The 15,692-nt window shown below is 36.3% G+C and overlaps 1 protein-coding gene across 1 annotated transcript; it reads right to left on the bottom strand.

Annotated features, from left to right (window-relative positions):
- Positions 1-14,304: 14,304 nt before the first annotated feature.
- On the bottom strand, positions 14,305-15,396 carry LOC141508058 (vomeronasal type-1 receptor 4-like). The gene is made up of 2 exons (XM_074216321.1): positions 14,495-15,396; positions 14,305-14,365 (listed from the first exon to the last, which is right to left on the bottom strand). Exons 1-2 carry the CDS (start codon positions 15,394-15,396, stop codon positions 14,305-14,307), a joined length of 963 nt encoding a protein of 320 aa, XP_074072422.1.
- Positions 15,397-15,692: the final 296 nt, after the last annotated feature.

Raw genomic sequence — 15,692 nt, 5'->3', positions numbered from 1 at the left:
TTTAATATTCTTTTCATTTTTAGCTGAAAGTATTCTTTAGATTTAGATTTCCATAATCCTGCAATTTCAAATTTCTATTCTTTATTCTAATCCTTTCTCTTTAAAAAACACAATTCCTTGCAAATTCATGCATGTTGTGTTTGGAGAAAACAACCATATTGCCAGTTGTTTTCTTGTAATCCTACAAAAGCCTTCCTGATATTTTCATAGTCCATTTTATATAATATGGACAAAGCTATATAAATCTTTGATGCAGGGAGACTCAGAATGTTGGAATTCTTTTGTATTTCAACATAAAAGTCAGTGATATGGGGGGGTAGAGTCAAGATGGTGACAGGAGAAGAGCCCTCTCTTAGGTGCTCTCTCTATAATATTTCAAAAATCATAAAATTATGACTTTAACTAAATTTTCAAGAGACAGAACACACAGAAAGATCCAGTGAGGCAGTTCTGCAGACCAAGGTAACTTGGAAAATAATGGAAAGGCTCTGCTCCACGGGGTTAGAGGGGTGGCCTGCTACAGTGAAGGAATTTCAGCCTCCTGGATGCAGTCTCAGGGTGTCTGGGAACCATGGCTCAAGGCAGTGGGGGCAGTTTCCTGACCTATACCCTGGGGGATTACCAAGCACAAACTGGAGGATCAGCAGGAGGACCTCTGCCAGAGCAAATGAGTGAAGCCCAGCCCTCAGGGCACTCATCAAGCAGTGGTGGCCACAGCAGCCCAGATCCAGGAACCAGAAGCAGGTGGAACAGTTAAGCAGGAGCTCTCAGGCAACTGAGCCTTGAGTGCTTAGCCTACCAAAGGCAGGGGAATGGAGAGGCTTCTGAGATCTGTACTCTGTACTTGGAACAGGGCTCTGACCACATTCAGAGCCTGATCACAGTCTAAGCCCCCAGAGAACAGCAAGGTCCTCCCCCCCCACCTCAGACCCATCGAACAGGGGTGAACTTGTGGTCATTCACAGACCAGGAGGGAAGACAGAGCTTCAGACATTGAGGTCCTTATGTGGGGAGGGTGTCCCAATAATACTCAAAAGCTCAGGAAGCACCCCTAACCAGGCATAGGCTGGGGATGTGAGTAAACAGAGAAAAAAGAGGAACACCACTGAGCAATACATTGTCTATGATCTCAAGAAGGAGCAAAATACTCAATCTGAAGATGAGGAAGTACAAGCTTCTACATCTAAAGACTACAAGAAAAATGGAAATTGGGCTCAGACTATGACAGAGCTCAAAAAAGATTTTGAAAATTAAGTAATGGAGATAGAAAAAATTGGGAAAAGAAATGAGAGAGATTCAGGAAAAACATGAAAAAGAAGTCAGCAGTTTAGTTAAGGAGATCCAAAAAAATGCTGAAGAAAATAACATGTTAAAAACCAGCATAGGTCAAATGGATAAAACAGTTCAAAAAGTGATTGAGGAGAAGAATACTTTAAAAAGCAGAATTAGCCAGATGGAAAAAAGAGATAAGAAAACTCTCTGAGGAAAACAAATCCTTCAGATGTAGAATGGAGCTAAAGGAAGCTGTTGATTTTATGAGAAGTAAAGACATAATACTTAAACACCAAAAGAAGGAAAAAATTAGAAGAAAATGTGAAACATCTCATTGAAAAAACAACTGATCTGGAAAACAGATTCAGGAAAGATGATTTAAAAATTATTGGGCTATCTGAAATTCATGATCAGGAAAAGAGCCTTGACCTCATTTTTAAATAATTCCTACAGGAAAACTGCCCAGATATCCTAGAAGCAGAGGGTAAAAATAGAAATTGAGAGAATCCACCAATCTCACCCGGAAAGAGATCCAAAAAAACAACCCCAGGAATATTATAGCCAAGTTCCAGAACTCCCAAGTCAAAGAGAAAATATTACAAGCAACCAGAAGGACACAATTCAAATGTGGAGCTGCAGTCAGGATCACACAGGACTTAGCAGCAACTACATTAAGGGCTGATAGGAAAATAATATTCCAGAAGACAAAAGAGAATACAACTGAGAATAAACTACTTAGAAAAACTGAACATCCTCTTCCAGGGGAAAAGATGGACTTTCAATGAATCAGGGGAATTTCTATTGTTTTTGTTGAAACAACCAGAGCTGAACAGCAAGTTTGATCTTCAAATACAGGACTCAGGTGAAGCATAGAGAATGGAGGAGAAGGGTAAAAGATGAGGGACTTGATGATGATGAACTGCATGTATTCCTGCATAGAACAAATGATACTGATAATACTCATATGAAACTTCTCTTTTAATAGAGCAGGTAGAAGGAGCTTTTATAGATGAAGCATAGGAGAGAGCTGAATTTGAAGATATAATATATTGTAAAAATGGAGTCAATGGCTAAAAGGGAAATATAATGGGAGTAAGAGAAATAAGAGGTGGAATAGGCTAAGATATTTCATATAATAAGTTTTTTATTGCAATGAGCTATTACAATGATATGGAAGGAGGAAGGTGAGGGGGAATGAGGGAACCTTCACTCTCATCAGAGGTGCCTCGGAGAAGAAACAGCATATACTCAATGGTGTATAGTCATCTAGAGTAAGAAGGACAGAAGGGGGATGGGGGAAGAGGAGGATATGAATGATGGAGGAAAGGGTGGACTGTGGGGGAGTGTGGCCAGATATAACACATCTTTTTTATTTCTTGCAAGGGGCTGGGATTGGATGGGTGGTTGCTGTGCCTTAGGGGTAGTATGTGGGCTCTAGGCCTCTTGACTGCAGGGATGATGATCAGTCTGCAGTGCATTCAAGAAGTGGGACAGAGTGAAAGGAGAAAGAAAATATAGTATATGGTAGTTGGGAAGTATGAATGGAGGGAGTTGCGATCAGCAATGGCAATGGTGGAAAAATATGGAAGTAGCTTTTGTGATGGACTTATCCTAAAAAATGTGATCCACCCATGACAGAGTTGGTGGTGCTGGAACACAGACGGAAGCATATTTTTAATTTATTTTTTATTTTTATTTTTTTCTCTTTCCTTTACTTTTTTGCTCATGAGAGTCTATATTTTTTTGGCAGGGTATTATATTTACTCTTAAACAAGAATATTTTAGTAATGTATAAAAAATCATTTGTACAAAAATAAAAAAAAATTTTAAAAAGGTAGTGAGATGTCTATGTCATGGGAGAAAAGGCTAAATTTAAAGTTAAAGAATAGGTGGTAGGTTGGCAAAATGGATTGGGGATGTAAGAAAAGAACAGTTCAGGGTGTCTATAGTAGAGTTGGGAATCAATGAGACCAGTCAGTCTGGAAAACACTTGAGATCTATCCCCCCTACTCACTGTTGAGCCAGATCCCCCAAAACTGAAAAGAGGACGTTATCCAAGTGGATTTGGAGTGGGGGAGTGGTGAGAACTGATGGAGCTGAGGGAGATATCCCTGTTTGCCTTAGAACTGAAAAGTCCAAAAAATAAAAGTAGTTATGTGGTGAACAAGTGATGTTTAAAACCTTTTGATTTTTTTTTAAGTTTTTGCCAGGCAAATGGGGTTAAGTGGCTTGCCCAAGGCCACACAGCTAGGTAATTATTAAGTGTCTGAGGCTAGATTTGAACTCAGGTACTCCTGACTCCAGGGCCTGTGCTTTATCCATTGCGCCACCTAGCCGCCCCAAACCTTTTGATTTTGTTTATTTTTGGATTATTATTTATATATGTTTCCAGTTTTGTGTAAACATAGCTTTCAGCATTACTTTTTGGAAAGTTTTCTCCCCTTCACCCTTCCCACCCTGTACCACCAACTTCCCTTTCCCCCAAACTGTTAAACTCCATGCCCTCCCCCCCAAATATGGCAAGTAATGTGATGTGGTATATATCTATACAATCATATCACAAAGGTTGCCATATTAATCATGCTGTGAAAGAAGACTCAGAAGAAGAGTGGAAAACAATCAAGAAAAAAAGTTAAAAAAAAACCAATTGGGGAGGCTAGGTGGAGTAGTGGATAGAGCACTGGCCCTGGAGTCAGGAGTACCTGGGTTCAAATCTAGCCTCAGACACTTAATAATTACCTAGCTGTGTGGCCTTGGGCAAGCCATTTAACCCTGTTTGCCTTGCAAAAACCTAAAAAAAAAAAAACCAAAACAATTTTCCAAAAGTGAAAATTTTGTGCTTTGTTCTGCTTTTAGATTACATCCTTTTTTCTCTGGAAGTGAATGGCATTTCCCATCACTAATCTTTTAGTATTGTCTCTTTTTTTAGTGTTTTTAAAATAAATTTTATTGAAGTGTAGTTTTCTTTATCATCAGAATTTCACTGTCTTCCCCTACCCTGTTTTTCTCCCAGAAAGTTAGCTCAGATAATCGATCATTTTAATCAGACTCATGAAAGGGGAACACAAAATCAGCAAAACTGATCAACATAGCAACAAAATACCAATGCCAATGAGTTTCCTTTTCTGAAAGTATGTCTTCCATGGGGAATGTGCTTTTGTGGATAATTTGGACACATTCAAATTTTTGTGTTTTTGTTCAGGGGTGACTGAGTTTTTGGTAGTGACATTTTCATGACATCAAGAACTGTCTCAAGAAGGCATTGGTCAGGCAGGAAGTCATGGTCTTGGCTTCCACCCAGCTCACAATTAAGTAAAAAATGAAAATGTGCAGTGAAAGAGGGAGTGAATCTGTAGAAAGCCCTCCATAGATCTCCGCTGGTCACTGGCAGGCTCTAGAAGCAGAATACACAATGGCTGCCTGGATTTTCCTAGAAGTGGCACCAAGTGTTCCCCTGCAGGACCCACAAAGACAATGGACAGGAAAGGAACTACACCTGGAACACATGTCTGACTTCACCCACCCAGTCTGGTCTGGTTCCCTCTTCTTCCTTATTAGATAAGCAAATGGGAGCTTGGGACACATAAGGACTTCTTCCAAGTCTTCCAACAGTCCTGCCAACCCATGAAAAAGGAAGTGCAGGGAAGCCTTCATCAGATCACACTTTAGTTCCACTGCACACTGGTAAAAAAGACTAGGGAACAGTTCCCCAGAAAAATGGAACCTGAAAATAATGCTATTGGATCATTCCATTGTCATCTTGCTTCACAATTTGTAAATTCCAACCTTCTGCTTCCCTTCTACAACTTTTCCACTTCTCACTGTAGCTTTGTTATGACTGAGCTGAAAATTAGCTTGCATGTTTTAAAGGTGGCAGCAATGAGGGTAGGTTTCTCTTTCTTGGAGAATGCCATTTCTGTAGACATTATTTTCATGATGTTTGGGAATTTGTTTGTTTGGTGCTGCTGGAAAGTTTGTTCTTGCTGCCATCAGAAGTGTCAACATTTGTGTGATCATTGCTGTGGACTTTTCTATTTTCAATCTGCTAGTTTCCCAAATGTCCTGGCAAAAATGGACTGATGACAAAAGAGGCACATCATTCTATTTTCCTGTCCATCTCTCTCTTTCCAAAAGTCATTCCAAAGAAAATGAGTGAGTAAAGTTCTCCAAAGTAGAATTAAAAAACTATTAGCAATTAAATAAAATAAAATCACTAGCAAAAAGAGATATGCTAATCAAAACAACCCTGAGTTTTCATTTCAAATCTTACAAATCCTCAAAGATAACAAAAATTGGCAATTGTTAATATTAGAGTGTTTATGGTAAGCTTGCATACTGGTGCATTGCTAGTGGAGAAGAGAATTGGTATATCTATTTTGCAAGACAATCTAATTTTGCCTAAAAGTTACATAAATGTTTACACTTCGACTCAGATTTCACTACCATGCTAATATCATAAGGAAGTCATTGAAAAGAAAAAGGTTCTTATTTACACCAAAATTTTGATATAAGTACTCTTTACTTAACTGATTTAACAAAGAATTGGAAACAAAGTAAATATTGATTGTTAAGTGAATGACTAAACATATCATAGAAATAAGGTAAAAGTAGAGTCCCTAAACATTTATATTAGGCCCTGCTAACTGCCAGGCACTGTGCTAAGCAATGGACAAAAATAATAAACTCAAATTATCTTTCTAACGATTCCTTGAGATATCTGCTTTTATTATACCATTTTATAGATAAAGAAACTGAGACAAAGAGATATTATGTAACTTTGCAGCATTACACAACTATTAAGTGTCTGAGATGGCTTTGAGCTCAGATTTTACTGATTCTGCATCCAAGACTTAATTTATTGTGCTACTTAGCTACATTATTATACTTTAAGAAATGATGACCATGATGAATACAGAGAAGAATGAGTTCAGAAGAACAATAACTGATACTTATTTATATAATCTTCATGTTTTGCAAAGTGCTTTTGAAATGTTATCCCATTTCATCCTCAAAACAATCCAGAGAGGTAAGCATTAATAGTATCACCATTTTATAGATGGTGAAACTGAGACTAATGAAATTTAGTGCTTTTTAACAAGAATCACATTGTTAATAAATATCTCTGACCAAATTTGAACACAGGTCTTGATATCAAAGTCTAATCACTGTTCCACCTTGCTGCTAAAAATAGTTAATATCTCTATGAACTGATAGAGTAAAGAAAGTAGAGACAAGAAAAACAATATACATAATAATTGCATGAATATACATGCAGAGAACAACCCCAACAATAATAAGTGCTAAATTACAATAAACTAATATGACTCCAAAGCGATATGAAAAAAAAAAGTTGAACTTTCCTCCTCTACAGAAGTGAGAGGTCAATGAGAATGAAACATTTTGTATATTTTCATACTTCTAAAATATATTGAGGTGATATGCTGAATCTTTCCTTTCTATTTTTTCTTTTAAAATATTTGTTACGTAGGATAGCTGTATGGGTGTGGAGGGAGAGATACTGGAGAAAACTATGATGATGCAAAATAACCCACCAAATTACATCCATAAAAATTTGTTAAAAGATAATTTATCTGGGGGCAGCTAGGTGGTGCAGTGGCTAGAGTACTTGATAGAATACTTGAGTTCAAATCTGGCCTCAGACACTTAATAATTAACTAGTTGTGTGACCTTGGACAAGTCACTTAACCCCATTGCCTTGAACCAAAAAAACCCAGATAATTGATCTGTGTAGGACATTCTTAGTCTCTCTTTTCAGTGGGGCATCTAGGGATTAAGGACTCATTCCCTCACAGAATGAATCCTAGCAATAAGTTGGGAAGGGTATAAAACCAACCTTTCCATTCCCTCAGAGGACGTGTCCAAGAAATGACCATGAAAGTTTTAAGATATTTAGTTCTACTTTTCAATTTTAGATTCAAGAAGAAGAGTACTCACAACAATTCACATTTTTATTCATAATTCCTGATGAAGGGATTGAGACTCAAGAGGTCAGCTAATTTTCCTAGGACTCCAAAAGTAAAAATGCCAGAGCATCCAATACAGGAATCCCAGCTCTCAAATCAGTGTTCTTTCCACTACCCTATGAACATGGGACAATTCTTGGGGGGAGGGAGAACTATTGAAAATCATTTTTCTTTGATATATTTCATGCAGGATAAAGTTTAATTTAAAATACCTTTTTCTTTTTTTTTGCTAAACACATTAATGGCATGTTAACATAATTGATATTTGTGTATAGAAATGACAAAAAGACTGCTCTAGATAACAGATCCAGAAGAGATAATTTAAAAATTAATGGGCTATTTTGAAATGTTATCCCATTTCATCCTCAAAACAATCCAGAGAGGTAAGCATTAATAGTATCACCATTTTATAGATGGTGAAACTGAGACTAATGAAATTTAGTGATTTTTAACAAGAATCACATTGTTAATAAATTCGTATGTCATTTTTCAAGAAATTCTCCAGAAAAACTGCCCTGATTTCCTAGAAGCAGAGAGAAAAACAGAAATTGAAAGAATTCACTGATAACTTCCTTAAAGAGATCCTAAAATGATATTATAGCCAATTATAACCAGGAATATTATAGCCAAATTTGAGAATTCCCAGTTGGGGAGAAAATATTATAAGTAGTCAGAAAGAAACAATTCAAATATTATGGAATTCAGTCAGAATAACTAAAGATTTAGCAGCTTCTACATTAAGGGCTTATAGAGCTTGGAATATGAAATTCCAGAAGGCGAAAGAGCTTGGATTAGAACTGAGAATCAACAACCCAGCAAAATTGAACATACTCTTTCAGGAGAAAAAATGGACATTCAATGAAAGACTTTCAAACTTTCCAGATGAAATGACCAGAAGTAAATGGAAAGTTTGATCTTCAAGTATAGGACTCAGGTGAAGAATAGAGCAGGTGGATGGGAAGGGCAAATCATGAGGAACTTAATGATATTGAAGTGCTTGTATTCCTGCTTGGGAGGATGATCCTGATAACTCAAATGAACCTTCTCATCTATTAGGGCAGTTAGAAGGAGGATTTAGGGACCAAGTACAGGAGGGGAGTTGAATTTGCAGGTATAATACATTATAAAGATGGGGTAATAGAAGAGAATGGAATTTACTAGAACAAAGGGAAAGGAGAGGTATAGCTGTTTCACAGAAAAGAGGCAAGAAAAGCTTTTGCAGTATATTGGAAGAGGGGGAAGGTAAGTGGTAATGAATGAGACTTCACTCTCATCAGAAGTTGCTCAGAGAGGAAATAGCATACACACTCAATTGAGTATAGAAATCTATCTTATCTTAGAGGATTATAAAAGAGGAAAGGAATGTGAGAAAGGGAATAGGGGAAGGGGAGGGAGTATAGGTGATAGAAGAGAGGGAAGATTGTCGGAGAGAATAGTCAGATGCAATGCACTTTTGAGGGGGAACAGAGTGAAAGAAGAGAGAAAAAAGAATGAGGGTGGGAGAAAATAGGATGGAAGCAAATTCAGGTAGCAATTATAACTGATGGAAAAATATTGAAGCAATTTCTTTGATGTACTTTTTTTTTAGATTTTTCAAGGCAATGGGGTTAAGTGGCTTGCCCAAGGGCACACAACTAGGTAATTATTAAGTGTCTGAGGTCGGATTTGAACCCAGGTACTCCTGACTCCAAGGCCAGCGCTCTATTCACTGCACCACCTAGCCGCCCTCTGATGTACTTATGATACAAAGTACTATCCATCCCAAAGGCAGAATTGATGGTATCTGAATACAGACTGAAGCATACTTCCACCCCCTCACTTCATTTTTTTCTTGAGGTTTCTCTTACTTTGTGGGTGTTTGACTATCATAGTAATATTTTTCATGGCTACACATTTTTAACCTACACCAAGCAACTTACTTTCTCAATGGAGGGAGTGGGTTGGGAGGAAGGGAGAGAATTTGGAATTCAAGGTTTTTGGAAGTATATGTTGAAATTTACTTTTGCATGTTGCTGGTGGGGAGAATTTAAAAATAAAATTAAAAATAAAGACAGAATAAAAAATAAAATATCAGAAATGACAAAAGGGACAACTTCAGAGAAACCTAGGAAGGCTTGTAGTAACTAAGGCAGAATGTCATGAATCTCTTTTCTTTATAAAAGCACATGCAGAAGGCATTTGTTAATTTTTATCCAAGGAACATATTTAGATGAAAGGTAAGAGTAGCAACCTTGGGTCTGGAAAGACCGTAAAGGAACCTTGTGGGTTTAGGAAATCTGAGATCAGTCTTAGCCATAGAGACAAAATCTGAGGCTCTCCCTGTTTGGGTTTCAATTGTCTCTATTTTTCCTGTGTTTGTGTTACTATTTGACTCTCCTATGCCAAAAAACTCAGGAAAGTTTCTCTCCCAGTTGACATTGGCAACTTGACTATGTTTCCTCATTATCTTTTAGTAATTACTGAGGGGAATTCTCACTCTTGATAGCAATTTGCACCTGGTCCAAAAGTTTATTTTCTATGAGACAACTCTGACTCCCCTGGTAGACTGTCATATTTTCTACACAAGACATGATAATCATATTTCTGGGGGTGATGAGTTCTTGTTTCAGTAAATATCCTATGAATAAATATATGCTGGTCTCTCACATGAATGGGCATACACTGTACTCACAAATACAAAAATAAGGGATCATAGAACTTCTATTTCTGCCATCAGTAAAAATCATACTGATGATGATGCTTTATGTCTAAGCCTAAAAATAGAGTTTTGGAGTAATATGTTTTCTTCCAGCAAATCAATCTTGTGTAGACACAAGTACTAGGAAATAGAAAGGATCATATTTAAGCCTTTAGAAGATCATCTAGGTTTTTCCCTCTATATACACACAGACAGGCACAAGCACATAGATATACACAAGCACACACATATTCACACACACAGACACAGACACAGACACACACACACACACACACACACACACACATACACAAACACACACACCCTAGCCTGTATCCAAGATACACTGGAACAGTGGAGGAGCTTTCTGGATTTCTGATGTTAGTTATTCCTCCTGTACCAGCACAAATGTTACTCTCCTTGCTCTAGTTCCTCTTTGTCTTTTAAGTTCTGATATATCTACTCTGGGCTCATTAAGATTTTTATTTCTTATCAGCTTTTTCTGTTAGCCTGTAGGACTTTTGCTTTAATCTCTTTTCTTTATGTGTAAGAACCCCCTAAGGAGTTCAGTCATCCTTTATCTTTCCTGTCCTTCTCCCTCTCTGTTACTCTGCTTCTCATTCTCCCCTCCCAACCCCTCTATTTACATTTAATTATTCATTTCACAAAACTTCATTAAATGTTTCATATGGATCAGATGCTTTGTTAATTAGAGGGAATAGAAGAACCAAGAGGAAACAATCTGTGCCATCAACAAGCTTATATTACACCGAGCAAAACTATGTTTCCACCCAAGAATATTCAAATTACATGCAACATATAAAATGTTGTTCATTGGTGGGAGGCTGTCCAGGAAGGCATCAGATTCTGGGGACATCAGAAGAGGTTCTATGTTGCCAGTTGAACTTTGAACTTCTCTTTTTATCTTTAGATTTTTCATTTTCCTACTCTAGTCTCTTTTCTTCTCATAATCCCTTCTTTTACTTTGTTGCTTCTCATGTTCTTTTACCTTCTTATTGATTGTCTTGGTTTATTCTGTTTGTTTTGGTATGTGTGTGTGTGTGTGTGTGTGTGTGTGTGTGTGTGTGTGTGTATGTATGGAGGGGGGGTGGAATTTACTCCACTGAATTTTTAAATTTCACCTTCAAATAAAATCCTTCTATTTCTATAGGATTCCTCATTTTTTGTTATTTATTTTTTTTGCTATTACTTTTTTAATCAGCTGTTATTTTACTTCCTTTCCTCAGATTCAGTCTCTGGGCTTCTTTATAGTCTTCCAATGCAATTCCTTCTTATTCATGTCTTTCTCTAATTCAGCTGTACTTCATTGAAAAATCATGTCTCAGTTTCTTGTTTCTAATCAATAGTCAAGGTACATTTTTTAACCTTCATTTATCATTTTCCTCATCTGTGTCTATCTCTGCCGCTGTTCCATTTAGTCATAAATTTAAGGATTCTTTGTTAATCCTGGATCTATCGAGGGAGCAAGGTGGCACAGTGGATAGAACACCATTTTTGAGGTTTTTGAGATTGAATTTGAACTCATGTCATCTGACTCTTGGACTCATGCTCTATCCACTATGCCATCTGGTTGCCCTGGTAAGTACTGTATAAATAAGTGTTATATAAAAACTAGTAGGTATTATGTAAATGCTAATTCTTACTTCCTATTACTAGAAAAGAGGATTGTCTATGAAATGGTGAACTTTGATTTCACATACTTTGTTGTACTAAAAGTATATTAATTTAAATATGACTTTCATAGAACTTTCCTGCTTCTGTGTTTCCCTTTTAATTTTGCTACTGCTCATATTTTTTTATTTTAAATGATTTACTGATACCAGAAAGCAAGTAAGGAATATATAGTAAAATCCTGTACATAAAGGGGTATTTACCCACCCTTCCAAATTATTTTAAGAATCCCAGAGGCCTCACTTCTAATGAGCTATGGCAGATTGATGTGACTCATCATACACCTTTTGGAAAAATGAAATCAATTCATGTTACTGCAGATACATTAATTCATATACAATGGCAACAGTAACAAGTTCAGAGGCTACTCAAGGTGTGATTGATCATTTATTCTATTGCTTTGCAGAAATACCATAATCCATAAAACAGATAATGACCCAGGATATACTTCTATGGCATTTAAACAATTCTGTCTATATTACAGTATAAAACATATTACAGGTATTCCTTATAATCTCATGGATCAAGCTATAATTGAGAGGAATAATAGGTTGTTAAAAATATTCCCACATAAACAGAAAAGGGGGAATATGGGAGAGCAGATACCAGATGACAACCAAATAAAGCTTTGTATTCATTAATTATTTGACTTTGGATGATAAAAATAAAACCCATGGCTGAAAAACACTTTGTTTACAAAATTACCGTAGATAACATAATAAATACCCTTAATAGTACTCATAGAGTAATGTGGAAGGATAGAAAAGATGGACATTGGAAAGGACTTGACTAATTACTAACCTGGGGTCGAGGGTATGTTTTTGTTTTGTCCACAGATGGAAAATCTCTCTGGATGCCAGAAAAAAAACATCAGACAGTGCAAACGAGATGATCAAGTAATACAGAAAACGAATAACCCACATTTAAAAAATCAATAAAAAAAAGCATAAGAGGAAAAGGACAGACCATGCAAAAGGAAAGCACAAAATTGATTTATAGAACAACTTGTGATGCTTATATTAATCATGAACAATTTGGGGACTGCAAAAGGAACTGAATATTTGACTTATAATCAAAACTATACTATGGAGAGAAAAGTATGACTGAAGTTGTTTTAATGGGGAAGCTGAAAATTATTTTACTATTGGAAATATCAAAGAAGAGATACTAGGTATAATTTTTCTGGCTTAAATAGTATAACACCCCCATATAAAGGAATTTGTGATCATTGCTGAGAAAAAGTGGGGGAAATAATATTAACGGTTACAATTGCATTATTTGAGCATGTTTATGTAAAGAAGTGATGAATAAGAAAAAGATGGAAGCAAAATATACTCAAGAATTGTCATAAAATGTTACTAGAGCATTTAAGGCTCAGAAGAAGATTATGAAAATCTTTATCGTTTGGTTAATGCATTACAAACATTTGTAATGAATAATTTGTGTTAGGGGGAAAATATATAGATTTGAGCAAGATATTGTATTATTTGTTGTCTTCTCCATCTGTAATTAGTACATGGTTACATGGTATTATTTCTGTTTTCAGCTTTTGTTGTAATTATGATATTGATCATTTGCTCTTTGTTTCACATTTTAAAAACTGTCTTTTGGTACTGATAATTTGTGTAAGTTGGCTAAAGACAGTCAAGAAGCCTCCCAGTGAGACTTTATTTCTGAAAAGACAGCCGATAAGATAATTAATTGGTTTCAACATCCCACTCTCTTTGGGCATTGAACCCAGAGTATTATACAGTTGCATCTTATATTGAGTCTCTTGATGTTTCTACTTTGCTGTTTTCCAAATTTAATCAAAATATTTTTTTTTCTGTAACCAAAGCTACGATATATGCTATCAACAGAATTCAGAATCGTATAACTCACTTTGGGCAATTGTGAGCTTGTTGTGTAAACAGAAAAGGGGAAAGTGCTGAGAGCTACTCCAATGAGTTTGGATTAGAAAGTCAGTTATGACTAAATGACCTAAGCTCTGCTGACCCTCAAGCTGAAGACTTTCCATGGAACTCTGATTTGATAACACAACTGCATCATTTGTGGCTTCACTTGTTGATAGTCCTGTTCCTGAACTTCTTGACCTGAGTTACATCCTGCTAGACTACATCCTGTGCAAGTTAGAGTTACAACATTGTTTTTATCCAGTATGCCAATTTTGTGGTTTTCTTCTATAAGAACTGTTTGATACTTTTATTAAATGGCTCTGCTAGTGTCCTGCTAGTACCCCCCACCTGAGTGTATGTGTGTTTCTTTTTTCTCTCTAACCCCTGGTAGACAGAAGAACTTAACACAGAAAGAAGTAATCAAAGGTATCCATAGAAATATGAAAAAAAATGCTCTAAATCATTATCAATTAGAGAAATGCAAATGAAAATAACTGAGATACCACCTCACAACCATCCAAACTGATTACCATGATGAAAAGGAAAATAATAATTGTTGGAAGGGATGTGGGAAACTTGAGACTAATTCAATTTTGGTGAAGTTAAATTGAATTAAACTATTAATTAAACTATTCTAGAGAGCAATTTGGAACTATGCCCAATGGCCTAAAAAAACATTCATACTCTTTGATACAGCAATGCCACTGCTAGTGTGTATTCAAAGAAGATAAAAAACCAAAAGGCAAAGGGCATATAGGCACACAAATATTTATAGCAGTTCTTTTTATTGTGACAAAGAATCAGAAATTAAAGGAATGTCCATCAATTGCAGATTGACTAAACGAGTTGTGCTATATAATCGAATTTGAAATTGTAATTTGAAATCTACTTTTTTTTTTTACCCAGTGAGTCTATCTATTCTATCATCTAACTGTAGAATATCAGGATTGTATCAGAATAGGAGTTTTTTCTTTCTCCAGAGTGCAAAGTAGTACTTGGGGATTTGAGAGTCACAAAAAATTAGAACAAAAGGGCTGCAAGATGGAAAGCAGGAAGTCAGGAAAACAGATATATGAACCAGCCAGGGAGATGACCTCTTAAAATGAGAAAGCAATGCCAAGATAGAATTCAGTGAGTAAAAGGAGACAAACATGATGACCAGTAACAAGATAGTTTGGGTGGCTCTATTTTCAGGGCTATCTCTTGTTGTGAAATTGTTGCCATGAATGTACTGGACTCTCTGGTGGTGTCTGTAAAGGATAAACAGCATATATCCACTAGTCCAGACCATGATTCCCATACATGCAATATCAGGAAGAGAAATTGTGAATACATATAGTGCAATATTAGCTGAACCATAAGATATAACAGAACAATAAATGAAATTCTGTATTTCAGTGATGTTCTTGCTTCTTTTTGATCCTTTAATATATATAAGAACAAGACAATTTATCAGCAGATGAAAAATCCAACACAAGAAGCATAAGTGGACAATGTACTTTGGAACTCTGGCTTTGAGTTCTGTCCATCTGAAGCTCCTAGGACTAATGATGATTGCCTGGTAAGTACTAAGAAGGCAGGTGGTAGAAAGAGAAAGTCCCCGGGCCACTCGGTGAAGGTAAAACACAAACTTACATCCCACATCATCTAGGAAAAGGTTGAGCCCCAAAGCAATCATTATCTGAGGGATCCCTTTGGAGAGAAGTACCAAGTCATTGACAAAAGCCAGGTGAGTAAGAGCCAAGTCTATGGTTCTGAGCCTAAAACCAAAGAGGAAGGTAGTAGTGTAAAGGCCCAGGAGAAAGGAGTTTCCCAGTGCTCCAAATCCAGTCTGAGAAAGAAAAAGGAGCCCCAGGGCTATGTCATTAGAAATCATTATCTTATAGTTTGAGGGCCAAAACCAATGAATCAGAATCAATGGAACCTGTTCAGAAATAAAAAAGGCAAAATATATTTTTTGAGATTAGGAAAATATACCCCATGTCCAACAGTCACCATTAATTATAATCCCATTCAGAAGAATCTTTTGAAAATATATCTTTTAGTGCTGCCTGATGAACATTTAGAGACTAGCAATGATGGGAAAATTTCTGATGTCTACTTTAGTCTTTTATTTTTAGAGGGTTCTTCTTTGGTGAAATAGTTAAATTGTATAATCCCAGTAATACATTA

The sequence above is a fragment of the Macrotis lagotis genome, chromosome 1 (assembly GCF_037893015.1).
Source record: "Macrotis lagotis isolate mMagLag1 chromosome 1, bilby.v1.9.chrom.fasta, whole genome shotgun sequence".
Classification (NCBI taxonomy): Eukaryota; Metazoa; Chordata; class Mammalia; order Peramelemorphia; family Peramelidae; genus Macrotis; species Macrotis lagotis.
Note: the sequence above shows the minus strand (reverse complement) of the source record. Positions and strands in the feature narration are given on the sequence as shown.